The 27,520-nt window shown below is 41.7% G+C and overlaps 2 protein-coding genes and 2 non-coding genes across 7 annotated transcripts in view; 1 reads left to right on the top strand and 3 right to left on the bottom strand.

Annotated features, from left to right (window-relative positions):
• Positions 1-27,520, bottom strand: part of METTL9 (methyltransferase like 9) — a 52,903-nt gene that overhangs the window by 3,951 nt on the left and 21,432 nt on the right. For 2 of the 3 annotated variants that reach the window (XM_033217762.1, XM_033217761.1), the window contains exon 4: positions 22,408-22,592. In XM_033217762.1, coding sequence (XP_033073653.1) covers positions 22,408-22,592 — 185 coding nt within the window. Of the gene's footprint in view, positions 1-20,101; positions 20,752-22,407; positions 22,593-27,520 lie in introns of those variants that run through there. The other variant, XM_033217763.1, reaches the window with a different exon arrangement.
• IGSF6 (immunoglobulin superfamily member 6) lies at positions 691-13,687 on the top strand. Of its 2 annotated transcripts, none has more exons than XR_004438835.1 (6): positions 691-1,249; positions 6,163-6,522; positions 9,569-9,675; positions 9,809-9,985; positions 10,388-10,438; positions 10,833-10,912. XR_004438835.1 is itself a non-coding variant. In XM_033217764.1 (6 exons), the coding sequence occupies exons 1-6, from the start codon at positions 1,183-1,185 to the stop codon at positions 13,435-13,437; spliced, it is 726 nt and encodes a 241-aa protein (XP_033073655.1). In that variant the 5' UTR covers positions 691-1,182; the 3' UTR covers positions 13,438-13,687. The 2 variants fall into 2 exon arrangements, 1 of the variants encoding a protein (XP_033073655.1); XM_033217764.1 differs by lacking the exon at positions 9,809-9,985 and adding an exon at positions 13,378-13,687 and having other exon boundaries at positions 10,833-10,913.
• LOC117088811 lies at positions 12,567-12,673 on the bottom strand. Its single transcript, XR_004439343.1, has one exon. It is a non-coding gene; the product is annotated as a U6 spliceosomal RNA (small nuclear RNA).
• On the bottom strand, positions 12,803-12,909 carry LOC117088801. Its single transcript, XR_004439333.1, has one exon. It is a non-coding gene; the product is annotated as a U6 spliceosomal RNA (small nuclear RNA).

The following is a 27,520-nucleotide window of genomic DNA, read 5'->3' on the forward strand; positions in this document are numbered from 1 at the left end:
AAATTTCCTTTTGTTTAAGTCAGCCTGAGTCTGTTTCTGCTGCTTTACAAAGAAGACACTTACTGAATCAGTACTAAGCACTGGGGGAGAGGACACGGAGGACAGAGGGCCCACATATTTGTTTCTCAACACATTAAAAGGGGGTCTTTGGGCCAGGCACAGTGGCTCACACATGTAATCCTAACACTTTGGGAGGCGAAGGCAGGGGGATTGCTTGAGGCCAGGACTAGCCTAGACAACACAGAATCTACAAAAAAAATAAAAATTGGCCAGGGGTGTGGTGCACACCTGTAGTCCCAGCTACTCAGGAAGCTGAGGCTGCAATGAGCTGAATCTTGCCACTACACTCCAGCCTGGGTGACAGAGGCCCTGTCTCAAAAAAAGCGGGGAAGGCAGGTGTCTTTGGATTCAAAACTGGAGTACAAAAAGTTAGTAATAGACAATTTACTTCTTCACTGCATTAGAATGTGTTGTTTACTAACTTTTCTCTTGTCTCTACACAAAGCCACTTCTCCTTCTGCTGTTTCTTTGTTCCCAGCCATTACCGGCCCAGAGTGGCACCCACAGCAATGAACCGCAATCTTGCCACTGCACTCTAGCCTGGATGATAGAGACCCTGTCTCAAAAAAAAGTGGGGAAGGAAGGTGTCTTTGAATTCAAAACTGGAGTACAACTAGTTAATAATAGACAATTTATTTCTTCACTGCACTAGAATGTGTTGTTTACTAACTTTTCTCCTGTCTCTACACAAAGCCACTTCTCCTTCTGCTGTGTCTTTGTTCCCAGCAGTTACTGGCCCAGAGTGGCACCCACAGCAGATACCCTGGACAGTGACTGAACTGTTCTGAAAAATCCAAGTATGAATTATCTGTCAAACAATACTTCTTCCTGGGAATATGTGCTACATGTAAATCAAAATCTCACCCAAAAACATCTAACACCTATGAGGACTGTAAAATCCATGGGAAAAAAAATGATATGCACATTTCTAAATGTGTTCCAGGCCAAAATCTCAACGTTAAATGGTGAAGCTGAGTTACAAACCATCCTTGCACAATTTCAAAAAGTTCCTGATTATGGTTCCTTTATAAGAGGTTCCTCTCTTCAGCTCTTCCCTTCTGAAAAAAGAAAGCCAACTTTCCTTTCAAATACACACCCCAACCTGCCCCGGCACATACAGAAATGGGGACTGTGAGCAGAAGCAACATCGCTCGCCATCTGCAAACCAATCTCATTCTATTTTGTGTCGGTAAGGTTCTTTTTCTTCTCCTCCTTCGTTTTATTTAAATCAATTGCTATTTTTCACCTAATGCATTTATATTTTAAGCTCCTTCAGATTAATTTTTAAATGTATAACATAATGGAAACTGCCTAAGAGGATAAGTTTCCTTTTTCCCCTGAGAAATAGATAATAAAAAAATAGCTGAGAAAAAGTTTCATATTAACCTTGAAAAGTCTCTTTGCTATTATGCTGCTTTGGAGACAATCTGACCAAACAAAGGGCTGAAAATATTCTTAAAATTGTAGGTACATCAACAATTTAATTATCATACAAACTTGATCTGCACATAGAAAGCAATAAACAATTATTTGCTGAATATTTTCAAAGAACAATTTCTATAAAAGTACTTTTCCTTTAAGAAAAAAAACTGCCATGACTCCCTATATAGAGAATAGCCATCCCATAATATATCTGTTTTTAAAATTCTGCCTACCTGTTTTTTTATCTACAAAAGAGAAAGTATTTCCAATGCATCTAATAATCTCAGATTTGCCCACACAATTTGGATTATAGGGCAGGGAAGGGGGAAGAGTTCTTAAAATTAATTTTTTCTCATCTGTGAAGAAATACATCAAAATGTTAATGGGAGTTATTTCAGGCAAAAGGACTATGGGTGACTTTTGCTTCTACTTTTAATAATCTGTTTTTTGCTAATAAGTATATATTACTTTCATAGACTTTTAATTAGCATTATTTTAAAGAATTATTGTCTTTTAGAGATATATTCTGAAAGATATGCAGATAAAATGGATGGGATTTGCTCTAAAATAACATGGGAGTGGGGGAGTAGGTGGGAGGAGAAAAGAAACAAGATTGGGTCGAAGCCATGTGATGGCAGGGGGCTGACTGTACTACTTTGCTACTTTGATAAGTTACAAATTTGAAATCTAATATCATAAACAAAGCTTTGGGCTGGGCGTGATGGTTCATGCCTGTTTGGGGGCCAAGGTGGGAGGACTGCTTGAGCCCAGGAGTTCAAGACCAGCATGAACAACATAACGAGACCCCCATTTCTACACAATAAAAAAAATAGCTGGGCGTGATGGCATGCACCTGCAACCCCACCTACTTGGGAGGTTGAGGCAGGAGGATCACTTGAGCCCAGGAGTTTGAGGCTACAGGGAGCTGTGATCATGCCACTGCACTCCAGCCTGGGCAACATAGCAAGACATTTACTTACTTCTTACTTACTAGATAGAGAGACAGCTTTGTTTAAATGTCAAGAATTAGTTCTCTACTTACTTTCAATATGGTTTTTTTGTTTGTTTGTTTTGAGACGAAGCCTCACTCTGTCGCCCAGGCTGGAGTGCAGTGGTGCAATCTTGGCTCACTGTAAGCTCCGCCTCCCAGCTTCACGCCATTCTCCTGCCTCAGCCTCCCAAGTAGCTGGGACTACAGGTGCCCGCCACCTTGCCCGGCTAGTTTTTTATATTTTTAGTAGAGACAGGGTTTCACCATGTTAGCCAGGATGGTCTCAATCTCCTGACCTCGTGATCTGCCCACCTCGGCCTCCCAAAGTGTTGGGATTACAGGCGTGAGCCACCATGTCCAGCCTCAATATGATTTTTTTAAATAATAATAATAATCTTTTTATTCCCTCCACAGAGGAAATAAATTTTCAACCTTTTCATTGGATACTGTTTTTAAAAAACAATTCCTAGAATATGAGGCTTCTTAAAAGAAACTGTTCACAGAAGCAGGCTGTGGTGTGACATATCCAAACTTCTCTTTTTTGTTAATAGGTTGCCTAACTGGTCGGGGGAGGGAACCACAGTTTCATCACAAGTCCCCGCTCACATAGGAAATCATTACAATTGGTTTTCTCCCACACTCAGACTAATTGGGAAGAAGGTGGAAATAAGCAGAGATATGAAATTCCAAAGTTACAATTACCTGTTTTTATCCTATATTACTAGTTTTTAAAGAAAAGTGTTAAAAGTCAGCTACTCGCCCCCCACCCCAATGTTTTTTTTTTTTCTTTTGAGACAAGAGTCTCACTCTTTCACCCAGGCTGGAGTGCAGTGGCACAATCTCGGCTCACTGCAACCTCTGACTCCCACATTCAAGCGATTCTTCTGCTTCAGCCTCCCAAGTAGCTGGGATTACAGGCATCCACCATCACACCTGGCTAATTTTTTGTATTTTTAGTAAAGATAGGGTTTTACCATGTTGGCCAGGCTAGTCTCGAACTCCTGACCTCAGGTGATCTGCCCACCTCAGCATCCCAAAGCGCTAGGATTATAGGCGTGAGCCACCACGCCCAGCCTCTATTCCTTTTATAGAGACAGGGTCTCACAATGTTGCCCAGGCTGGAGTCAGTGGTGCCATCACAGCTCACTGCAGTCTGAAATTCCTGGGCTCAATCAGCCTCCCATCACAGCCTCCTGAGTAGCGGTGACTAATGGCCACACACGCCTGACTCTTTAGCTTCCCTTTTAGAAAGACTATCTGATTTAGAAGGCTGAGGCGAGTGGATTGCTTGAGGCCAGGAGTTTAAGACCAGGCTGGCCAACATCGCAAAACCCTGTCTCTACCAAAAATAAAAAAATTATCCAGGCGTGGTGGTGCACACCTATAGTCTCAGCTACTCCAGAGGCTGCGGTGAGAGGACTGCTTGAGCCCAGGAGACAAAGGCTACAGTAAGCCAAGATCACACCACTGCATTCCAGTTTGGGCGACACAGTGGGACCCTATCTCAAAAATAAAAATGTGTAAATAATGGAATCGTCCGCTTTTTAAAAATAATTTTATAAATAAAAATAAAAACATCTGAAAGATGACTTGAGACTGAGACAGTGATTAACCTTGCTAAGTTTTGGCAGCCCCAATTCCATTTTAAATTTCCACTCAGAATATACTATAAAACGTTTCACTATACTTGTAAGGTGCTTGAGTCTGGGCAGGAGACATGAGGTTGTATTTATCAGACTTGAGAGGGGATCCAATCCCCTTGGCTGGAGATGGAGCTGAGCTGGGCCTCCCGCAGACATGAGGCTCTGAGAAGCTTGCAGGCCTCCTCCAGATGACTGCACTCTCTTGTCTGGTTTGCATTTATCAGGTCACCACAGAGCTCCCAGCTCATCTCACATCGTACAAACACTAAAATATAACATGATGAGAAGAGAGCCAGGCGCAGTGGCTCACACTTGTAATCTCAGCACTTTGGAAGGCCAAGGCAAGTGGGTCGCTTGAGTTTAGAGGTTCAAGACCAGCCTGGGCAACAAGGCGAGATCCGTCTCTACAAAAAATACAAAAATTAGCTAGGCACAGCGCTGCATGCCTGTAGTCCCAGCTACTTTTGAGAAGCTAAGGCAGGAGGTCAGGGTTGCAGTGAGCCATGATTGCACCACTGCACTCCAGCCTGGGAGACAGAGACTCTGTCTAAAAACAATAACAAAAACAAAAACACATGGTGAGAAGAGACTCACATCACAAACGCCATGATTCTAACTTTAATTCCTCTGCTGTTATGAATGGGGATCCATAAGAGAAACAGTAAGAGAAAAAAAGCCCGTCTGAAAATTAAGCATCAGACCACTTGGATGACTTTTCAATTTCATTTACAGTAGCAAAGGACAAACTCACACAAATAGGACCATCTGGGAACATATGACCAGGCGGCAGTCAGACCAAAAACTTGACAAATTCCAATTTGTCTCAACCAACACTATTTTACCTATGGCCTCCTCTGCCGCAAGAAGGGTTTAGGGTGGGTCTTTCCATTTGTGCACTCCAGTGGCTTTCCAGCTTCACGTGCCCAGGATATGAAGGCCAAGGTGGGGGACTCAATCCTCATAACTTGGAAGAGCACCACATGGTGGACAGTGGACTGGACTGGGTGACTCATCCCAGCTCTGTGAACACCTCGTGGATAGACATCCAAAACCATCTCTCAAACAGCCATCTGACACTGTGGAAATAGTAGCAGTGGTGGCTGCAGCAGCAATCGCTCCCTTGTATTTAATACTTACTATAGCTTAGGCAGGTAAACACTTCCTAGGCATCATCTTGAATGTCACACTAACTGCATGAGGTCAACAATACTATCCTCATTTGCTCATGAGGAAACTGAGATACTGAGATTATAATGCTGGGAACAGGCAGAGCTAGGATCTGAACTCAGGTCTGTGCTCTTTATCATAATACTGTTAATTAAATAAGATAAATGCTACAAGGGCCTACAACACAGCACACACGCCAGGAAAAACCAAATCTGCTTAGCCATGGCCTGGCGAGCTCACTTGGTCCCTGCTCAGTAATCAAAGGCATGGTAGGCTAAGCCAGGGCTGCATTTCCACAGGTGTACATCTTGCCTTTTATCATGTTTCCCAAAGGGACACGGGGCTCACAAAGGAACAATTGTGAATGGCCATGAATTCCTGGCGATCTCAACTCCCACAAAGCACAAACATCGCTGCTGTTCATGGGCTCCATCAGCGGCAGCAGCATTTGTCTGGGGACACAGGTTACCGCACTGAGCACAGCACTCTGGGGAGGCCAGGGTGTGGACAAGAAGGTGGGCTGGGAGATTAAGTGACTGGATCGAAGGAAAGCTTGTAAGGAGCAAGAGTCACAGACAGATCCCAAACTTCTGACTCCAATACAGTGCCACCTCTGTGCAGGGCTCTATTCCCCTGAAGCCTCTCTAGGGCTGGCCTCAAGTCAACACACATCATGTGACCCAGCAGGTCAAGGTCAAAAAACAGGAGTTGGGACAAGTGTGGACCGCTGGTGTCTGTTTTTAGTCTTATTTATATTGGGATTAAGGTAAGAAAAATAACAGAATGGCTGGGTTTCCTACCTCTAAAATATAAGTAAAATAAGAGCGCAGACAGTGAGGTGACAGGCCCATTAACCCACTCATCTGCTTCCTCCCTCAGGTGCTGTGGGTGCCTGTACTGTCTCTGTCACACAACCATGGTACCTAGAAGTGGACTACACTCACGAGGCCGTCACCATAAAGTGTACCTTCTCCGCAACCGGATGCCCTTCTGAGCAACCAACACGCCTGTGGTTTCGCTACGGCGCTCAACAGCCTGAGAACCTGTGCTTGGATGGGTGCAAAAGTGAGGCAGACAAGTTCACAGTGAGGGAAGCCTTCATAGAAAACCAAGTTTCCCTCACTGTAAACAGAGTGACTGCAAACGACAGTGCAATTTACATCTGTGGAATAGCATTCCCCAGTGTGCGGGAAGCAAGAGCTAAGCAGACGGGAGGAGGGACCACACTGGTGGTAAGAGGTCAGTCAGTGAGGCTTTATTTCAGTGCATCACTGCATCTTGTTCAGGCCTGTAAAACCATTACCTCACTCACATGCAGAAATCAGGAGATAAATTTGCTATGTTAATACCCTAGCCAGTGAAGGGTGTGATCTGAGTACAAGTCACCATGAGGTTTGGACTAAAGAACTACTCCAACTGGCTGGGCGTGGTGGTTCACACCTGTAATCCCAGCACTTTGGGAGGCTGAGGCAGGCAAAATCACTTGAGGTCAGGAGTTCAAGACCAGCCTGGTCAACATGGTAAAACCCCATCTCTACTCAAAATACAAAAATTAGCTGAGTGTGGTGGCATGCACCTATAGTCCCAGCTACTGGGGAGGCTGAGGCAGGAGAATCGCTTGTAACCCAGGAGGTGAAGGCTGCAGTGAGCTGAGATCATACCACTGCACTCCAGCCTGGGCGACAGAGCAAGACTCTGTCTCAGAAAAACAAAACCAAAGACTACTCCAATCTATCTCGAACATCCACTAACACAAAGTCAGTGATTTGCTGGGTGCTCTATTCTCTCTCCATAGTGGCAGCTAACCAGCCATGTTCATCCCTTTTGTATATCACAGTGATTTAGTGTAAAGTACCATGTCCAAAGGCAAGCTTGTGGTGAGTAACTATCAGCTTTCTCAGCAACTAGTCTGGTAATGCACCACCTAAAACAAAGCACTAGAGAAGTGTAGAAGATCAATAAATTGGACCCAGAGAACCTATGCAACATGGAAGATAATCACAGATTGGGAGGGAAGCTACTAAGGGATCCCTGACCCTTCCCATTCCGCCTGGTCATCAGTGAACGGAAAATGATGATTCTCACTTCCTGAGATTTCATAAAACCCGTGACAATTCCTCACCCGAGCAAGGACATCAAACATAGCTAAATCCTATCAGTAATTTCACCAAGTAATTCCCCTGAGTAGACTGAGATTAAGAAATTTCCAAGAAAAAAAAAAAAAGAGAGAGAATTTCAGAGAAAAAGCTTTACATGATTCTGAAAGAAAAAAGAGAACAGCAGCAACTCCTCACCTTGTTGGGGTCTCTTCCCTTAGGAAGGACCCTGGTACGATGAGCACTGAGATTGTTAAAACATGAACTCAAAATTGACCAGCCCTTTGATTTCAAAATAGGACTCTGAGGAAGGGAGATCATCCAGTATTACAATCCCTGCTTTTAAACTACTAGGGTTCTAATGGGCTTTTGATATTCAAATGTCATTTAACCTTAGTTTATTCTCATCTGTCAGCTAAATTAGAAACAAGTTAAGGCACATAGAGCATTTTTAATAGTGCCTGACATATAGCAAATAATAAATGTTAGCTACTGATATGAAAACACACACAGCTTTAGAGATTGGTATGTCTCGCTGCATTAGCCTTCGAAAAACATGTTAGTCAAAAGGAAAAATGACTTGTAAAAAGATGAAGATCTCAAAACTGCAAGGCTTATATAAAGTGAAGTGAAAGTGAAAGGCAGAATTGAAAGTGTTAAGGCAGACATGGCAACTTCCTGTCTTTTCTACAGAGCTCTTAATTTAGCACTGAAGCTTTTTTATTTAAGTTATATAGATGTGGTTAATTTGTTAGTTTCACAAATAAAAATGCATGCTGCATAAATGGCATTCACAGGATAAGCATCTGTGCAATTTTTTTTTTTTTTTTTTGAGACGGAGTCTCGCTATGTCGCCCAGGCTGGAGTGCAGTGGCGAGATCTCAGCTCACTGCAAGCTCTGCCTCCGGGGTTCCCGCCATTCTCCCGCCTCAGCCTCCGAGTAGCTGGGACTACAGGCGCCCGCCATCGCGCCCGGCTAGTTTTTTGTATTTTTAGTAGAGACGGGGTTTCACCGTGTTAGCCAGGAGGGTCTCGATCTCCTGACCTCGTGATCCACCCGCCTCGGCCTCCCAAAGTGCTGGGATTACAGGCTTGAGCCACCGCGCCCGGCCGATTTTTTTTTTTTTTTTAAGACAAGAGTCTTGCTCTGTCGCCCAGGTTGGACTGCAGTGGCATGATCTCAGCTCACTGCAACCAACCTCCACCTTCCAGGTTCAAGTGATTCTCCTGCCTCAACCTCCTGAGTAGCTGGGATTACAGGCATGTGCCACCACGCCCAGCTAATTTTTGTATTTTTAGTAGAGATGGGGTTTCACCACATTGGCCAGGCTGGTCTCAAACTCCTGACCTCAAGTGATCTGCCCGCCTCGGCCTCCCAAAGTGCTGGGATTACAGGCGTGAGCAATCACGCCCAGCCTCTTCTATGGGATATTTAGTTGGAAAGTACAGGCTATTCAGACATTAAGTACAAATCTAATTGTATTTTGTACTCCAAATAGTCAGGTAATTGGAGACATGGCATGTTACTTAATCCCCTACCCAGAGCACAAGACAATTTCTGCAAGGACAGAGAAATTCCGAATGTGAAAATGGATTCAATAACTCTATTTCCAGAATTTTATCATAAACAAAAGAAGAGCACATTCGGCAAAAGTGCCTGTCTTTCGAGCACGCAGTGAGCACTGCGCTCCTCAATGTATGGCCTTCCCAGGTTCTTTCACAGATGGACCCTTCAGCTATGTGTACCAGTTCCAAGATTATAAATATCATCCTTAACAAATACATGTGAAAATATCTTAACCACATAGGCAGGCTCTTGATGATGCTGGTAAACCATTTCTACCAAAAGAGATTTTAGATGCCCTTGAACAAACTGTCTGGAAATGTTTATCTAACTTTGAATAATCCTTTATCTAAAAAGTGATGCTCAGCAATATGACAAATGGTTGGCTGAATTTTTTTAATTTTTAAAAACAGTAACATTTTTGGTTTACCATATTTAAAGAAGTGATGAACTGGCATTAACTATCACATACTTGAGTACCTTTTGAGGTCTAGTTTATGAATAGGCAAGCAGAGTAAGTTCACGTTTCACCTCTAACATGCTGTGTCAAGGATACTTTATACTAATGTATTTTAAAAAACAGGCTTTAATAGTGACTGTGTTTCTTTCTGTTTTTGTAATTAAGAAATTAAGCTGCTCAGCAAGGAACTGTGGAGCTTCCTGACAGCTCTTGTATCACTGCTCTCTGTCTATGTGACCGGTGTATGCGTGGCCTTCATACTCCTCTCCAAAGTAAGTCAAATCTTCTTGCATGCAATGTCCCTATATCCTTGAATATTATCAAAAGAAAAATAATTTCCATCTCTCCACAAGTTACGGGCCTCAGCAAGAGCTCCCTAATTAATATTTTCCTGTGCATCTGCAGGGAACACCACCTGCAGAAAACACCACCTGCAGAAGAGGTCTTTCGAAGAAGGCATCATACATTCTCATCACTGAAATTATTAGCCAGAGGACACAATTTGCAGTGTTTTCTCTTTAAAGCCCAGTAACATGGGATTAAGAAGAGAGCCATCCACTATGCTATCTTTCTGCTGTAGGGGTGAGGTGTGGGCAGGTGGGGGGTAAGATATTACTGTTATCTACGAAAGCTTTAAGAAGAGCCTTTAAGAACAAAAATGGGTTGATGAAGAGACTAAAAGCCGCCTTAAAATCTTCAAAAAGGGCTAAAGTTATTGAGAAAGAAAACCTTTTGGCTATGCATATAAGAAGGGAGATATATACCATTACGTTAGGATGACTATAAATCCTACAATCAACATCAGTTTGTTCAATTAGTTTTTAATGGCATAAAAGTATCTCGGAAATGATGTAAAAATTATTTACTCTTATTGTATATCATTTAAATATTAAGTTAGTTTAATCTTATTAGGGCATGTGATATCTGCCACCATTGTTATGAGTACATAAAATGTTTCACAGACTTTCCTTCTCTTCTTGGCAGTCAAAATCCAAACCTCTAAGAAACAAAGAAATAAAAGAAGACTCACAACAGGTACAGACCAACACTTGCAAAATATTTTTTAAATTGTGGCTGGTTGTAACTATTTCAAAACTGAAATATTTTTAGTTTTTAAATATTTAAATGTTAAGTTTAAATAGAGTATCAAGGTAATTTTCAACCATAGATACTGTTTCCTATTGTTGAGAAACTCAATGACAAAATAATCTCAATGGGTAAACTGTGACTTAAATTGGACAGTTCTCAACCAGAAATTCCATTTAAAGTTCTCAAATACAAAAGAGTTAACGGTAGGCACAGATGTGTTGGGGGAGGCAGTAGTTTTTGAGACCCGTGGCAACAAAGCAAGAAAAGTTCTGATGATGTGTAGTTATCATCGCTTATATTCCCAAAGGAGAGATTTTTTTTTTCTCGTTTGTCTTTATAGAAGAAGAGTGTTCGGCGTATTTTTCAGGAAATTGCTCAAGAACTATACCATAAGAGACATGTGGAAACAAACCAGCGATCTGTAAGTGTAAAATGTCAAAAAAAAAAAAATGTAAATACAGATATAAAGCATGTTTGAAAAAACTAAGCTGCCAAGGAGCTGTCAATAACCATGTTTTCCTTCAGAAGAGTCTGAAAGAGAACTTCCTTTTTTTTTTTTGAGATGGAGTCTCGCTCTGTCGCCCAGGCTGGAGTGCAGTGGCCGCCTCCCGGGTTTACGCCATTCTCCTGCCTCAGCCTCCCGAGTAGCTGGGACTACAGGCGCCCGCCACCTCGCCCGGCTAGTTTTTTTGTATTTTTTTAGTAGAGACGGGGTTTCACCGTGTTAGCCAGGATGGTCTCGATCTCCTGACCTTGTGATCTGCCCGTCTCGGCCTCCCAATGAAAGAGAACTTTCACATGAAATGCATTTTTATATAGAACCTGTTTTAATAAATACATAACAAAAGACATCTGATACAATATTAAATAGCCCCAGGCTGGCTTCTTAGTGACATGGAAACTTTCAGAAACACATTGGACACCAGCAATGTTCTCAATACAGACAATGATGCTTTAAAAGGATAGATTAAAAGCTACTCTGTACAGTATCCTGCATGCAGTGGTGGGCATTCAGTAGATACTGCAAACGTCTGTGGGTCAAATTATGAAAAAAATTACTTGTTACTTATAAGGTGAAAATAAATTTACATTAGAAAAGATGCAGCTAGTGAGCTGAGATCTGGCCACTGCACTCCAGTCCGGGCGACAGAGCGAGACTCCGCCTCAAAAAAAAAAAAAAAGAAAGAAAAGATGCACCTAATGATACTAAAAAATGAGTATTTCTCCAGTGTCTGGAGTTGAACTGAAAAGAAGAATATATCTATACCTATAACACATCCTAAAAGTATTTCTTTCCTTTTTTTTTTTTTTTTTCTTTCTGAGACAGAGTCTCACTCTGTCGCCCAGGCTGAAGTGCAGTGGCGCAATCTTAGCTCACTGCAAGCTCCGCCTCCCAGGTTCATGCCATTCCCCTGCCTCAGCCTCCCAAGTGAGTAGTTGGGACTGCAGGCACCCGCCACTACGCCTGGCTAATTTTTTGTATTTTTTAGTAGAGACAGGGTTTCACCGTGTTAGCCAGGATGGTCTCGATATTCTGACCTCATGATCCGCCCACCTAGGCCTCCCAAAGTGCTGGGATTACAGGCATGAGCCACCGCGCCCGGCCGAAAGTATCTCTTTAAAGTCTTATATAGGGGTTCTACAAACGAAATGTTATCTTAATTCCAGCGGAACAGATACTTTGTTTCCATGATGCATGATGAAATAGCTCAAATAAGCTAAAATGTATACAAAATAAGGTTAATTTTATTTATTTATTTTTTTTTTTGAGACGGAGTCTAGCTCTGTCTCCCAGGCTGGAGTGCAGTGGCGCCATCTCTGCTCACTGTAAGCTCTGCCTCCTGGGTTCACGCCATTCTGCTGCCTCAGCCTCCCAAGTGAGTAGCTGGGACTGCAGGCGCCTGCCACGATGCCTGGCTAATTTTTTGTATTTTTTAGTAGAGACAGGGTTTCACCGTGTTAGCCAGGATGGTCTCAATATTCTGACCTCATGATCCGCCCACCTAGGCCTCCCAAAGTGCTGGGATTACAGGCGTGAACCACCGCGCCCGGCCTATTTTTATTTTATTTTTTAAAATTTATGGAATGCTTCACAAATTTACGCGTCATCTTTGTGCAAGGGCCATGCTAATCGTCTCTGTATCATTCCAATTTTAGTGTATGTGCTGCCAAAGCGAGCACAAAATAAGCTGAACTGATACACTAGTAAAGATATTTTCCTCTTAAACAGCAGCCAAGAGGGCAAATGCATCAGATTGAAATAAGGTGACTTTTTTAAAGTCCAACTTTTACTTTAATTTTTTCTTTTTAAAAAATATGGAATGCTTCACAAATTTGTGTGTCACCCTTGCCCAGGGGCCATGCTAATCTTCTCTGTATTGTTCCAATTTGAGTGTATGTGCTGCCAAAGCAAGCACTAAAAATCTAACTTTTACAAAGGATTTCTGCCAAGGAAAGAATATCGTCTTAAGTAGTCGTTTCATCCTCCAGTGTATATATGAATACATAAAGATGATAGGTGGTCTAATTACTAAGATGCCATGCTGAGTAATTATAAATCATTTTTCTTTCTGAGGCTGGGACATGTTTTCAACGACAAGGCCAAGGTATGTGGCCTGAAAGCAGTCTTAGAAGTGAGAATTGTAAAGCTCCCAGCCAGGATGTTGACAATAGCATCCAAACAAAACAAAAAAAACAAGGATTTTTCAGTTCCCACATCCTACTCTAAATACGGATGGGGAAATGGTAACCTGGCCTTTAAGATTACTGTATGGGCACTGAGGACCCAGAATCCAAGATGGCCCAATGGTTTGTATGTTCCTTGGCAGGTGGCTTCATTGGTTACATAACCTTAAACATGGCTTTCAATTTATTTATTATTGCAGGAGAAAGACAACACCACTTACGAAAACAGAAGAGTACTTTCCAGCTATGAAAGACCATAGAAACGTTTTAATTTTCAATTAAGTCACTCAAAATCCAACTCCAGGAACCATGGCAGTGTTAATGAACATATATCATCAGGTCTTAAAAAAAATAAAGGTAAACAGAAAAGACAACTGGCTACAAAGAAGGATGCCAGAATGTAAGGAAACTATAACTAACAGTCATTATCAAAATACCAAAACCCAACAAAATACAACTGAAAAATACCTTCCAAATTTGCCAAGAAAAAAAAATTCTATTTTAAACATGTATCCTGAGTTTGCTTTATTCAACATGAGATGTGTGATGACTGCCATCCTGAAAATCTGAAGCCAAACCATATGCCTCAGTCTTGAGTGGAAGAATCACCTTTATGGTTTGTGGAAATCTTGGGACAATCAAAATAAGCTGAGAGGGAGCAACGTGACAAAATTTGAGTTAGGGACATTCATTTTGAAAAGCACCTTAGTGAAAGTTATTCCCTCTGATGTTGTCGTGGGGCAATGGGGTAACGCACATTTGCCTGCCAGGGTATGGAACATCATGCTACCAGCAAAAGGAGAATAGAATAGTGGCTACAGTAAGACCATAAAAGCCAAAATACAGAAAATCCAAAGCTGAAGGTTAAATAGAGGAAACTTCAGAACAAATAAGCCACAACTGACTCTAGGTGTCAGTGTTGTGCCAAATAACAGCAACAGGGAAGATGTGGGCAACACATCTACTTTACAAGCATGTTTGTAATACTGATTTTTTTTTTTTGAGACAGAGTCTCGTTCTGTTGCCCAGGCTGGAGTGCAGTGGTGCGATCCAGCTCACTACAACCTCCACCTCCCAGGTTCATGCCATTCTTCTGCCTGTTTCCCAAGTAGCTGGGATTACAGGTGCACGCCACCATGCCCAGCTAATTTTTTTCTTTTTTTTTTTTTTTTTGAGGCGGAGTCTCGCTCTGTCGCCCAGGCTGGAGTGCAGTGGCCGGTTCTCAGCTCACTGCAAGCTCCGCCTCCCGGGTTTACGCCATTCTCCTGCCTCAGCCTCCCGAGTAGCTGGGACTACAGGCGCCCGCCACGTCGCCCGGCTAGTTTTTGTATTTTTAGTAGAGACGGGGTTTCACCGTGTTAGCCAGGATGGTCTCGATCTCCTGACCTCGTGATCCGCCCGTCTCGGCCTCCCAAAGTGCTGGGATTACAGGCTTGAGCCACCGCGCCCGGCCTTCTTTTTTTTTTTTTTTGTATTTTTAGTAGAGATGGGGTTTCGCCACGTTGGGCCTGGCTGGTCTCAAACTCCTGACCTCAAATGATCTGCCCGCCTTGGCCTCCCAAAGTGCTGGGATTACAGGTGTGAGCCACCGCGCCCAGCCTATAATACTGGTTTTTAACCAATTTGGAGGGAAATGTCAGATAGGATTCATGGTACAGCAAGGATATTTATGGAATTCATTACCACTTCACTAAGAAAACATGACATAAATTGTCCTTTGAAAGCTACTTTGGTATAAAAAAACTAAAGTGCCCATAAGTATGCATTCATTATTAGACACAAATTACAACCTTACAACCTACTATGTTTATTTCATTCAAGTGTTTCTTTTAAACTGGTATTGCCTAAGGTGTATCCTTTATAAAACTTAGAATTTTAAAATACTTTAAGATTCCTTTGAAAGTGTTTTTGCATTGATGGTTTAAATCAGTGTTATCAAACTTTCCTGATTGTATGTGCCCAGAAAAATGGGCAGGGGAAAGGAAGCAGCATGGAACCTCATTTTTTTATGTGTATCTGTGTATATATGTGAGTGCACATGTGTATATGTGTGGGGTTACATGTGTTTTGTATACAGTATATGCGTGAATATGTATGTTTGTACCTTATACACAAAAATAGAAATTAAACAATGGCATAAGCAGCAATATAAATAAAAAATGCTAATATTTTCCTGCCATATTCCAAAATAAACTGTCTTGTGTACTCTGCAGTGTATACTTCCCCACTCTGAGACCACTAGCTCAGGTAAAGTAATAAGCTTCTAAGCCAGACTGCAAAAAAGGGCAAGCACTAATACCATCAAAATGAACAGAAGTGTTGGATTCAATCATTTACTTTTAATTTCTGGGAGGCATTACATTTTGGTACTGAATTTCAGGGCTGAAAATACACTGTTCATTGTGTAACTAACCAGGAGACAAAATCCCTAAGATAAACTAGTATTTGACTCACAATATGCCTTTCCCATGTAAGCAAGGACCATGTTTTTTTTTTTTTTTTTTTTTTTTTTGAGACAGAGTCTTGCTCTGTCGCCCAGGCTGGAGTGCAGTGGCCGGATCTCAGCTCACTGCAAGCTCCGCCTCCCGGGTTCACGCCATTCTCCTGCCTCAGCCTCCCAAGTAACTGGGACCACAGGCGCCCGCCACCACGCCCGGCTAATTTTTTTTGTATTTTTAGTAGAGACGGGGTTTCACTGTTAGCCAGGATGGTCTCCATCTCCTGACCTCGTGATCCACCCGTCTCGGCCTCCCAAAGTGCTGGGATTACAGGCTTGAGCCACCGCGCCCGGCCAGGACCATGTTTCAAAGATTGATTTTGAAGCTGAAATATGGAATATACTTTTGCAAAGAGTTCCATTCCTCTAGGTCATATGTAAGAATATCTGGTGTATACACAGTAGTCATTCATTTATTCATCTATCCCACCAACAGTATTTATTTTCAAACTTCAAAACAAGTTTTATTTGGGAAGAGCTCCTTATTTTGTTAAAGCTACAAGCAAGTTTCTTTCCAAATTACACTTCTGGAGATCTAGCAGTTTCAGAGATCTCAGTGTTCAAAAGTATATTTCAAAATTAACAAGAAAGCCAAACCCACACCAAAAGGAAATAGCTTTCAGATTAGTTTGGAATGGACAGTCATTGATTTCAGGTGCCAACAATATTTACTGAGTGCTACATTACACAATCAAAGGCCTCTTTTGCAAACTATCCTTGGGTCATACTGAACTTGCTCCACCCCCACACGAACCTTATTCACACTTTCATGCTTTTGCACATGCTGTTCCCCTCAGCCTGGTAAAACGCTTCAGACTACAAACACAGCTCACCTCAACATGAAACTTTCCCTGACTCACCCAGAGGCTAACAGATCTTTTCGTCTCTAATTCTTCAGTACTTACTTTGACATATTTCTTACCACAATTTCCCGCCATTATCTGTTGATATCTATATTCTGTACTATTCTGTGTTTTAAGAGCAAAAGCATGATTCTCATTTATCTCTGTATTTCCACTTGGTACACAGTAGGCCCTCAAATGCCTTTCTATAAATGCAATTGAACAATGTTGCTACAGAAAAATGTTCCTTCAGCATTTAAATTGAAATACGTACATCAGTCCCTCACCATGAAGCTTCACCCCTTTCCATAAAGACCATTCAACAAACCCCAACAGTATTAATTGTCCTGCTATCTGAGCATCCAGAAACATTTTCACTGAAAACGATTAAGCTGTAACTTTTTTTTTTTTCTTCTTGAGGAGTTTCACTCTTGATGTGCAGGCTGGAGTACAATGACGTGATCTCGGCTCAATGCAACCTCTGCCTCCAGGGTTCAAGCGATTCGCCTGCCTCAGTCTCCTGAGTAGCTGGGATTACAGGTACATGCCACCACGCCTGGCTACTTTTTCTATTTTTAGTAGAGATAGGGTTTCACTATGTTGGGCAGGCTGGTCTTGAACTCCTGACCTCAGGTGATCTGCCCACCTTGGCCTCCCAAAGGGCTAGCATTACAGGCATAAGCCACCACACCCAGTCTAAGCTGTAACTTTCTGTTTAGATTTGAGTTTCCCATGACAATGAAAAAAGAATTAATACTGAAACAATTTGTTTTAGTTTGAGCTACAAAAACAAATTACCATAGACTGAGTGGCTTATGAATAATAGAAATTTATTTCTCACAGTTCCGGAGGCTGGAAGTCTGAGATCAGGGTGCCAGCATCGTTGAGTTCTGGTGAGGACCCTCTTTCTAGGGTACAGGCTGCTGACCTATTGTTGTATCCTTGCATGGCAGAAGGCAGAGAGAAGCAAGGTCTCTCAGAACTCTTAAAAGGGCATTCATCCCATTCAGGAGGGCTCTGCTCTCACAATCTCATCTAATCCTAATCACCTCCCAAAGACCCCACGTCCTAATACCATCACGATGGGGGGTGGGAGCCTCAACATATACATCTGGGAGGAACACAAACAAACACGCAGTCTATAGCACAACTTTAAGAGGGAAATGTAATCACAGCACTTTGGGAGGCTGAGGCGGGGGCATCACTTGAGGTCAGGAGTTCAAGACCAGCCTGGCCAACATAGCAAAACCCTGTCTCTACTAAAACGACAAAAATTAGCCTGGCGTGGTGGCACACATCTATAATCCCAGCTATTCCATAGGCTGAGGCAGGAAAATTGCTTGAACCCAGGAGGCGGAAGTTGCAGTGAGTAAGCCAAGATCGTGCCACCGCATTCCAGCCTCAGTGACAGAGTGAGACTCCATCTCAAAAACAAATAAACAAACAAACAAGCAAAACAACCATCTCAAGCCAAACAACAGCAACTTCAAGTAAAAAAAAAAAAAAAAAAAAAATTAGCATCATAAAGCAGAAATATTTTCATTAAAGTTAGAAACAAGGCCAGGTGCAGTGGCTCACACCTATAATCCCAACACTTTGGGAGGCCAAGGCAGGCCAATCACTTAATCCCAAGAGTTCAAGACCAGCCTGGGCAACACTGCCAGACCTCCTCTCTACCAAAAAAATACAAAAGTTAGATGGGTGTGGTGGCATGCACCTGTAGTCCCACCTACTCAGGAAGCTGAGGTGGGAGAATAGCTTGAGCCCAGGAGGTCAAGGTTGCAGTGAGCTATGATAGCACCACTGCACTCCAGTCTGGGCAACAGAGCAAGTCCCTGTCAGAAAAGAAAGAAAAAGAAAAAGAAAAGAAAAAAAAAAAAGAAAAAAGAGGGGAGGGGAGGGTGTTTTGTTTTTAAATATTACAAAGCAAACTGCTATCTAGAGACCTCCTCTAGTAAAGTTATACATCTAGTGGTGTGCTGGTAAATGTGTAACTACCAGTTTGGAGAAGAAAAAGGCTATTTGCAGTGTTTGCCAATTTCTACAGTGTAAATACTCCCATAATGGTCAATTTCAATAATGGCCATGTTTAACAACCAGTTCACTAAATTCCTACCAAAACAACAATCAGCTCTCATGAACCAGTCCAAGCCAGCTCCAGCATCTACAGCTTACATCTGGACAACCATGTGGAGACATATGTGCTGGTAAGAACTACTTTCCTAGATACATTTAAGTGGAAAAAGGCAACAGAAGTATTTATAATTGGGTACTGCCTGTATAAACAACTTTTTAAATGTACATACATACTTATATTTGCATAGATTATCTATTAAAGAATATTAAAGAAACCTGAACAAGATGTGGAACTGGACTGGATGAGAAACTTTTTTGTTGTTGTTGTTGTTTGAGACGGAGTCTGGCTCTGTCACCCAGGCTGGAGTCCAGTGGCGCAATCTTGGCTCACTGCAAGCTTCGCCTCCTGAGTTCACGCCATTCTCCCGCCTCAGCCTCCCGAGTAGCCGGGACTATAGGCGCCTGACACCACGCCCGGCTAATTTTGTTTTTGTATTTTTAGTAGAGACGGGATTTCACCGTGTTAGCCACGATGGTCTTGATCTCCTGACCTCGTGATCCGCCCGCCCTGGCCTCCCAAAGTGCTGGGATTACAGGCGTGAGCCACCGCACACAGCCGAGAAACTTTTTATTGTAAACCCTCTAGTAAGTTGTTTGAGCTATTTTTTTAAATTACTGAATTACTTTTTAATAAAAATTACATTTTTGAAAAAGTAAACACCATTAAATTTTTATTTTTACAATATAATTATCCTTTTCTTGACTACATATCTTTCCTTCTTTGGGGGGGTACTTAAAATAATTCTCACTATATTCAATAATCCCTAGCCAAAACTGAGTCAGTAAGCCAAATAAACTGAAATTAGAATATTTTTTTCATTTTGCTTTCTTCCAAAAAGCAAAACTGCTGTGGTTCAACTTCAAGTCATTTACCAAAACAATTATATAAGTAATCATTTCACCTACAACTACTTTTAGTTAAAAAAAAATAAATTAAGGCAAGTATGCAAAGCACACTCAGATATCCTCCAACAGTCCAGCATTCATGAATCTACACAGCAAGACCATTTTGCATCTCCCAGTCCTCACGGTTTCACATGGAAATCATCAGGATCTAATTAGTGACTCAGAGAAAAAAAGCAATAATAGAGTGCCGTGGCGCGTCTGCAAAATTTACAGGTCACTAAAAGTCACCCATAGCAACAAGGCTTCTTTTTTTTTTTTTTTGAGACGGAGTCTCGCTCTGCTGCCCAGGCTGGAGTGCAGTGGCCGGATCTCAGCTCACTGCAAGCTCCGCCTCCTGGGTTTACGCCATTCTCCTGCCTCGGCCTCCCGAGTAGCTGGGACTACAGGCGCCCGCCACCTCGCCCGGCTAGTTTTTTGTATTTTTAGTAGAGACGGGGTTTCACCGTGTTAGCCAGGAGGGTCTCGATCTCCTGACCTCATGATCCGCCCGTCTCGGCCTCCCAAAGTGCTGGGATTACAGGCTTGAGCCACCGTGCCCGGCCAGCAACAAGGCTTCTTGTCTCAGGTCTGCAGTGTGTCACATGCCAGACTCCTCAGACTCAACAGGCAGCTCTGCACATCTACAATCAAGGAGCTTGTTTTCCACCCTTCGTGGAGACTGCCCTCTTGTCTAGCTTGACTTCCTCTCCATTTTTAGCATCAGAAGCACAAGGAAATAAAATTCGTGGTTAGATTGATGTTTCTTCCCCCTGCTCTTTCACCTCCTGCTATGCCAGGAAGTAGCATTAAAGTTCTATCATGTGGTTGTCCAACAGGACACAGGAACGCAGGACCTTCCAACCTGATGACTAGTGAGTGCAGTGTAGAGAGCTGGAGCTGAGGCTTAATTACACAGGGAGTAGTAGCACTGAAGTAAGATCAGGTTGCTGAATCACAAAGGAGGACATTTTGCAACATATAGATGATATATGTACACTCACATTTAAAAGCGTTTTTTGTTTACCATGACAAGCCACTCAACAACAGGAACATAAAAATGGAGATCTAAGATGGGAAAGGGGAGATTTGTTCTCTCTGTTCTTTTCCACACCCTTCTATATTGAAAGAATTCCCCATTTTCCCCATTATCAACACAAATCTGAAACCATTTGGTAAATATTAAGACACGAATTAAATCTGAAGGCAGTTAAGATCTGGGGAGAAAAAATAACAAACAAGAAATTAAATTAATTTGTGACACCACAAATCCACACAGAATCCAATGGTTATAAGAAACAAGGGCATTATTCCTTAAGACATAGATTTTCATGATATTTGATCATGATGACATTTGCAAAATAGTAATAGATTTCTTCAAAATGTCTGAGCTCTTAAGAGTTTCTGAAGTCGGCCTGGCGCGGTGGCTCAAGCCTGTAATCCTAGCACTTTGGGAGGCCGAGACGGGTGGATCACGAGGTCAGGAGACCGAGACCATCCTGACTAACACGGTGAAACCCCGTCTCTACTAAAAATACAAAAACTAGCCGGGCGAGGTGACGGGCGCCTGTGGTCCCAGCTACTCGGGAGGCTGAGGCAGGAGAATGGCATAAACCCGGGAGGCGGAGCTTGCAGTGAGCTGAGATCCGGCCACTGCACTCCAGTCCGGGCGACAGAGCAAGACTCCGCCTCAAAAAAAAAAAAAAAAAAAAAAAGAGTTTCTGAAGTCAAGGTCAATTGAGGCAGTAAAATAGAAAATCTAAAGATTTTTCAGCCGGGCATGGTGGCTCACACCTGTAATCTCAGCATTTTGGGAGGCAGAGGCGGGAGGATCACCTGAGATCAGGAGTTAGAGACCAGCCTGGTCAACATGGCAAAACCCCATCTCTACTGAAAATACAAAAGTTAGCCAGGCATAGTGGCATGTGCCTATAGTCCCAGTTACTTGGGACTCAGGAGGCTGAGGCAGGAGAATTGCTTGAACCCATGAGGTGGAGGTTGCAGTGAGCCAAGATCGCGCCACTGCACTCTAGCCAGGGCAACAGAGCAAGGTTCTGTCTCAAAAAAAAAAAAAAGAAAGAAAGAAGAAAAAGAAACACTAAAGATTTTTAAATAGTAACTTGTATTATTCATAAAATAAATAATTGTATATTAATGTACATTAACTTATGAAAATGCAGGAGACTTCAAGTCATAACTTTCAAGATGACCTAAAATGCAAACCACATAAACTAAAACTATAAATTAATGTGGCATTAAGTCAGAATGGCCAGAGGTCACAGTAACTATGAAGTGATATGAAATCAACCCGTTTCTTCTAACATATTCTTCATTCAGTATTGCTGAAGAGCAAGACCATGCAATCAAAAAATCAAATGTTACAGAAAGAAATGATACATGCTGCAACACATATGGTCTTCAAAAGAGAAAAAAACAAATAAGAGCATTTATCATTTTTAGAGTCTGGCACAAGAGATGCAAAACACAAAACAAAACAGCCATGACATTCAGCAAGTATATATGACCAGATTTAAAGGAACTGTTTATCGCTCGATTCAGTTGTAAAACTAATAAATAAATGGTTCAAGTTCCATTTAAAACCAGAGATACAGATGCATTTTTGGCTTTCAATCTCAGTCAGACCCAGCTAAATATTAATTATTACTACTGCAAGGGGAATGCTAGATCTCTATAAAGTCCACCTTAAGGTGAACATTAACCAAGGTGGTGTTTTACATGGATTAACTGGATTACTTTAAACTGCAGGCTATTATGAGAAATACTAGACAATGTTTAATTGTACACAGCACAAAATCACAAATACCAATAAACAGCTATCCTCAGTAACAGCCAGCCTGACTGACCACACTTACCGTTTTCCACGTATGGATGAAAAGGGAGGACCAGGGCAAGGATGACCCTGCCTCTAGTTGGCTCCAAGACACTTCTGATATCTTTTAACAAAGTCAGGGGCTGATCACAACGGTCCAGCAAGTTCAGGCAGCTGATGACATCATACTGGAACCCTGTATTCTGCCATTCATTTATACCAAGCACTCTAGAAAAATCAGAAATAACTGTATTAACATAACATCTCTCTAAAGACATTTTAAAAAATAACTGAGATGACAGTAAAGGCTTTAACTTTGTCTTCTAAATTAAGTTCAAAATCTTCTGTTATAATTTATGTTTGCAATAATGGCATGGCCAGGGAAGAGAAAAATAGCAATCATATTTCTTTTTTTTTTTTTCTTGAGATGGAGTCTCACTCTATTGCCCAGGCTAGAGTACACTGGAGCAATCTTGGCTCATGGTAACCTCCGCCTCCCGGGTTCAAGCGATTCTCTTGCCTCCACCTCCTGAGTAGCTGAGATGACGGGCAGGCGCCACCATGCCCAGATAATTTTTGTGTGTTTAGTAGAGACGGGGTTTCACCATGTTGGCTAGGCTGATCTTGAACTCCTAACCTCAAGCAATCCGACTGCCTCAGCCTCCCAAAGTGCTGGGATTACAGGTGTGAGCCACCATGCCTGGTCCATATTTCTTTAAATTTAGCATTTCACCTATTTCCAAATCTCAACACATACGAAGTTTCGTTTACAAGAACTAATCATGTTTAGTAAGTATGAAGATGTAACCTGATAAAGTTATGAAACTAAAACATCAAATTCTTGAATATCAGTTAATGAACAAGAGTCCTGCTTTCTACCACTCATTGGAACTTAATCAAAAAATACATCATATAACTAATGTTTTCTATTCCTAGGATCCCTTCTATTCTTAAAAATGGCTGAGAGTGGTATAAAATAATTTCCATTGATAACTTATGACCTTTGAGAAAATTTCTGTTCCCAGGAAAGACATATTTCATACTTGAGAATCTTCATATCTAAATAACTACACAAAAAAGGGCCAGGCACAGTGGCTCACACCTGTAATCCCAGCACTTTGCGAGGCCAAGGTGGGCGGATCACGAGGTCAGGAGATTGAGACCATCCAGGCCAACATGGTGAAACACCGTCTCTACTAAAAATACAAAAATGAGCTGAGTGTGGTGGTGGTGTGTGCCTGTAATCCCAGCTACTTGGGAGGCTGAGGCAGGAGAATCGCTTGAATCAGGGAGGCGGAGGTTGCAGTGAGCCGAGATCACGTCACTGTACTCCAGCATGGGGACAGAGCGAGACTCTATCTCAAAACAAAACAAAACAAAAACTATCCAGAAAAGATAAAGCCCAGGACATCCTATTAACACTAAGAGCATGGTTTAAAAAAAAACCACCCTCGACCCTCAATCTCTCACTTTCATATACACACACAGAACACAGAGAACATTTTCAGTCCTCTATAATGTTATCTCTAGAAAGGGGGAGTTTTTATATCAAGAGTCTTTGTTAGCCACACAATTAGGCAATTTTACAAATTACTTACTCCTGCTTGGTTATACCAATCAGAATGTGGTGAGACATGTTACGATAGAGACAGGTAAAAAAGGAAACATAAAAAAAGGATCTTTGGTAAACAAGTCTTTAGTAATGTTGAGCAGATACTGTAAGATGGCTCAGAAAATTCTAAAAGTATAATGAGGGCTGTTTTGAAACCCTCATTAGCATAATGATTTTTTATAGCATTTCTGAATAGCAGAATTTTAAAAACACAAAGCACTTAGTTTCATTTTCTTTTCAATCTATATTTTTGTCAAACTAAAGCCTCTTCCAAATAGCAGCCTAACAAACTTCCAGGGACTAGTTAGATGCCTTACTGGAGCAGGTGTTTTAATGCACTAAATACTGTTTGAAGAATACTGTTTGAAGTAAGTAGGGTATTCTGGCTTCAAAATCACTTTGTTGTACTAAGTCAACTCTAACAGTAATTTTGGAAACTCAATTTAGCTCATTCAAAGAGTTTCCAAACACTACTCAGAAGACTACTTTCAGAACAAAAATGTCATCAATTCCCATTCTAAAAAATGGAAATGAATAAAGGACTATTTGTATATATTAATGCCTTAGCTAAGCAGCCAATTTAAAGTCATAAATTGTAAAACACAAATTATATATTTGATTTTAAAAAACAAAACAACAAAAAAACCTTATGTCTATCTGCAATGAAGCAGAAGCCAAACATCATCAGCATGTTCCAATTTAAATAATCTCACTAAATCTACCTCAGAATTAGTTTCAGATAGGTAGGCTCTGTGTTGGTAATTTTGGAAGAGAAATATATGCTCATAACAGAAAACGATGACTAACACCAAGACAGTTAAATCTATACCTATAGAAGCTCAAGTGCATCCTTACTTCTGTTTTGTGATTTTTATTTGAAAACTCACTCAGTTCCACTGATGAAGACAAATTGCTTAGCCCCACTAAAACTGCCTATTAGCCCAGGAATCATAACAAGTTGTCAGAATTTTCCTCTTTCTAAAACCTAGAATGAGGGTATCTATTCAGCAGATTATTATTTTCAAGAAAATGAGTTAATACCTCCAGAAAGATGTAAATTAGAGAATGATAAAGCAGTCAGGCATGGTAGCTAACATCTGTAATTATAGCACTTTGGGAGGGTTGCTTGAGCCCAGAAGTTTGAGACTAGCCTGGGCAACACAACAAGACCCCATCTCTATAAAAAATTAAAAATAGCCAAGGATGGTGGCACATGCCTGTAGTCCTAACTAAGCTACTTGGGCAGCTGAGGCAGGAGGATGGCTTGAACCAAGAGTTTGAGGTTACAGTGAGCTATGATTGCGTCACTGCACTCCTGCCTGGACGACAAAGCAAGATCCTGTCTCAAAAAAAAGGGCCAGGCACAGTGGCTCACACCTGTAATCCTAGCACTTTGGGAGGCCAAAGCGGACGGATTACCTGAGCTCAAGATTTCAAGACCAGCTGGGCAACACAGTGAAACCCCATCTCTACTAAAATACAAAAACTTAGCCAGGCATGGCAGCATGCACCTGTAGTCCCAGCTACTCGGGAGGTTGAAGCAGGAGAATTGCTTGAACCCGGGAGGCAGAGGTTGTACAGTGAGCCGAGATGGTGCCACTGCACTCCAGCCTGGGCAACAGGGTGAGATTCCATCTCCCAAAAAAAAAAAGGAAAAGATGCTTTGCCATCTGAGGTTGGGAGAGCTCTAAACTTAGGAAATAAGCAATCAGTATTTTGATAAATCCTAAATAAAAAGTGAAACACCAACAATATAAAGAAAACGTATTGTCTTGCTGTAAAAATCAAAACCACATCCTTTAGTTTTACAATTGGGTTTTCTGACATAAACAATGACAACTTGGGAAGATAAAGGAAAAACTGGGCCACTTTCCGTTTATTGACCTATTTTTAAAACACAGAAACTTTAGCTGGACACAGTGGCTCACGCCTGTAATCCCAGCACTTTGGGAGGCCAAGGCAGGTGGATTACCTGAGCTCAGGAATTCGAGACCAGCCTGGGCAACACAGTGAAACCTCATCTCTGCTAAAATAGAAAAAATTTAGCTGCGTGTGGCAGCGTGCACCTGTAATCACAGCTACTTGGGGAGGCTGAGGCAGGAGAATCACTTGAACCCGGGAGGCAGAGGTTGCAGTGAGCTGAGATTGTGCCACTGCACTCCAGCCTGGATGACAGAGCGAGACTTCGTCTCAAAAAAAAGAAAAATTACAGAACCTTTATTTTAAAAGGCATGTGTTGCTCACGCCTATAATCTCAGCACTCTGGGAGGCCAAGGGAGGAGGACTGTTTGAGGCCAGGAGTTCAAAACTGGCCTGGTCAACATAGTGAAACTCATGTCTCCAAACATATGACACACAAACAAAACACACACACACACGCGCGCGTGCACACACACACACTCTCAAATTAGCCAGATATGGAAGCAGGCACCTGTAGTCCCAGCTTCTGAGGAGGCTGAGGTGAGAGGATCACTTGAGCTCAGGAGTTCAAGGCTGCAGTGAGCTATAATCACGCCACCGTGCTGTAGCCCAGGTGACAGAGACCCTGTCTCTAAAAATGCATATATTAATTAATAATAAAAAGCCTGTTTTTCATGGCCCAGATATTGAAGAGAAACAGAAAATAGTTCTAATCTCAAAAGGAAGAAAAAAATGTAAAATTAAGCTGAAAGTCTACCTTGCCATCTTGGATTGGGAGACCTCTAAACTTAGGAAATAAAGATACCACTTCCTCGTTAAAACCTCAAACTGCACCAATGGTTACAAAATTTACCACTTTTGTGAAAATATTTTCACTTCATAGTAATATTATGAAAGGAATACCAATCAGTATGAATTTCGTCAAACTGGAGGTTTTTGGCTTATGTGCTGTATACGAGGGAAAAAATTAAACAAGTATTTTTTATGTGGTAGATACCTTTACATACCATGTACACTCTAGATATATTACTAATTCAAACATCTGAAGTTTCATTGAAAATTCCATTTAGACACTTAGAATAAAAGAAAAAGAAGGCTGGGGTGGTCAATCATCTGAAGATGGGTTTAACACCTTCCTCTTCGACCCACTTCAAAGCATGGATTTTTTAAAGTGAGGGGAGGTGGAATCAGATTAGGAATTCAGCCTGACTTAAGCCACTGTTATAACAAAGGTCAAAGCATTCCAAGTTTTGAAATACCAAATTAATTTCTAACTGAAGGAAAACATGTCAATTATTACTATGCAGACCCACCAGAACCTTATCTGAGACAGACTGCTAAAGCTAAGGGGCTTTCCAATCACTCGGCTCAACTTCTTAATGTCTCTTCCTGTAACATCTCTAACAGCAATTCAAACACTGACAGTGTTAAGGACTTAAGACAGTTCAAGCTAGGAAGGTCGATTTCCCTAAGCTGTAACTCAACTTCTAAGGCATAGCTGTGTCTGATTATACCAAAGACTACACCTACCCCTTTCCTTCCATATAAAAATCCCACAGAGTATCTGTTCACAGTAATCTTCCCTTCTCCAGGCTAAAAATGTCCATGTTTTGCAAAAGCTCAA

This window comes from Trachypithecus francoisi, unplaced genomic scaffold, assembly GCF_009764315.1.
Source record: "Trachypithecus francoisi isolate TF-2019V2 unplaced genomic scaffold, Tfra_2.0 Lachesis_group10, whole genome shotgun sequence".
NCBI classification, from domain to species: Eukaryota; Metazoa; Chordata; class Mammalia; order Primates; family Cercopithecidae; genus Trachypithecus; species Trachypithecus francoisi.

Bases quoted from the DNA above. Each gene is read 5' to 3' on its own strand.
- IGSF6 (XM_033217764.1), top strand. From the start codon at position 1,183: ATGGGGACTGTGAGCAGAAGCAACATCGCTCGCCATCTGCAAACCAAT. The intron at 9,676-10,387 runs GTAAGTCAAATC...TCTTCTTGGCAG, and splicing joins CCTTCATACTCCTCTCCAAA to TCAAAATCCAAACCTCTAAG. The intron at 10,914-13,377 runs GTAAGTGTAAAA...TTATTATTGCAG, and splicing joins TGGAAACAAACCAGCGATCT to GAGAAAGACAACACCACTTA.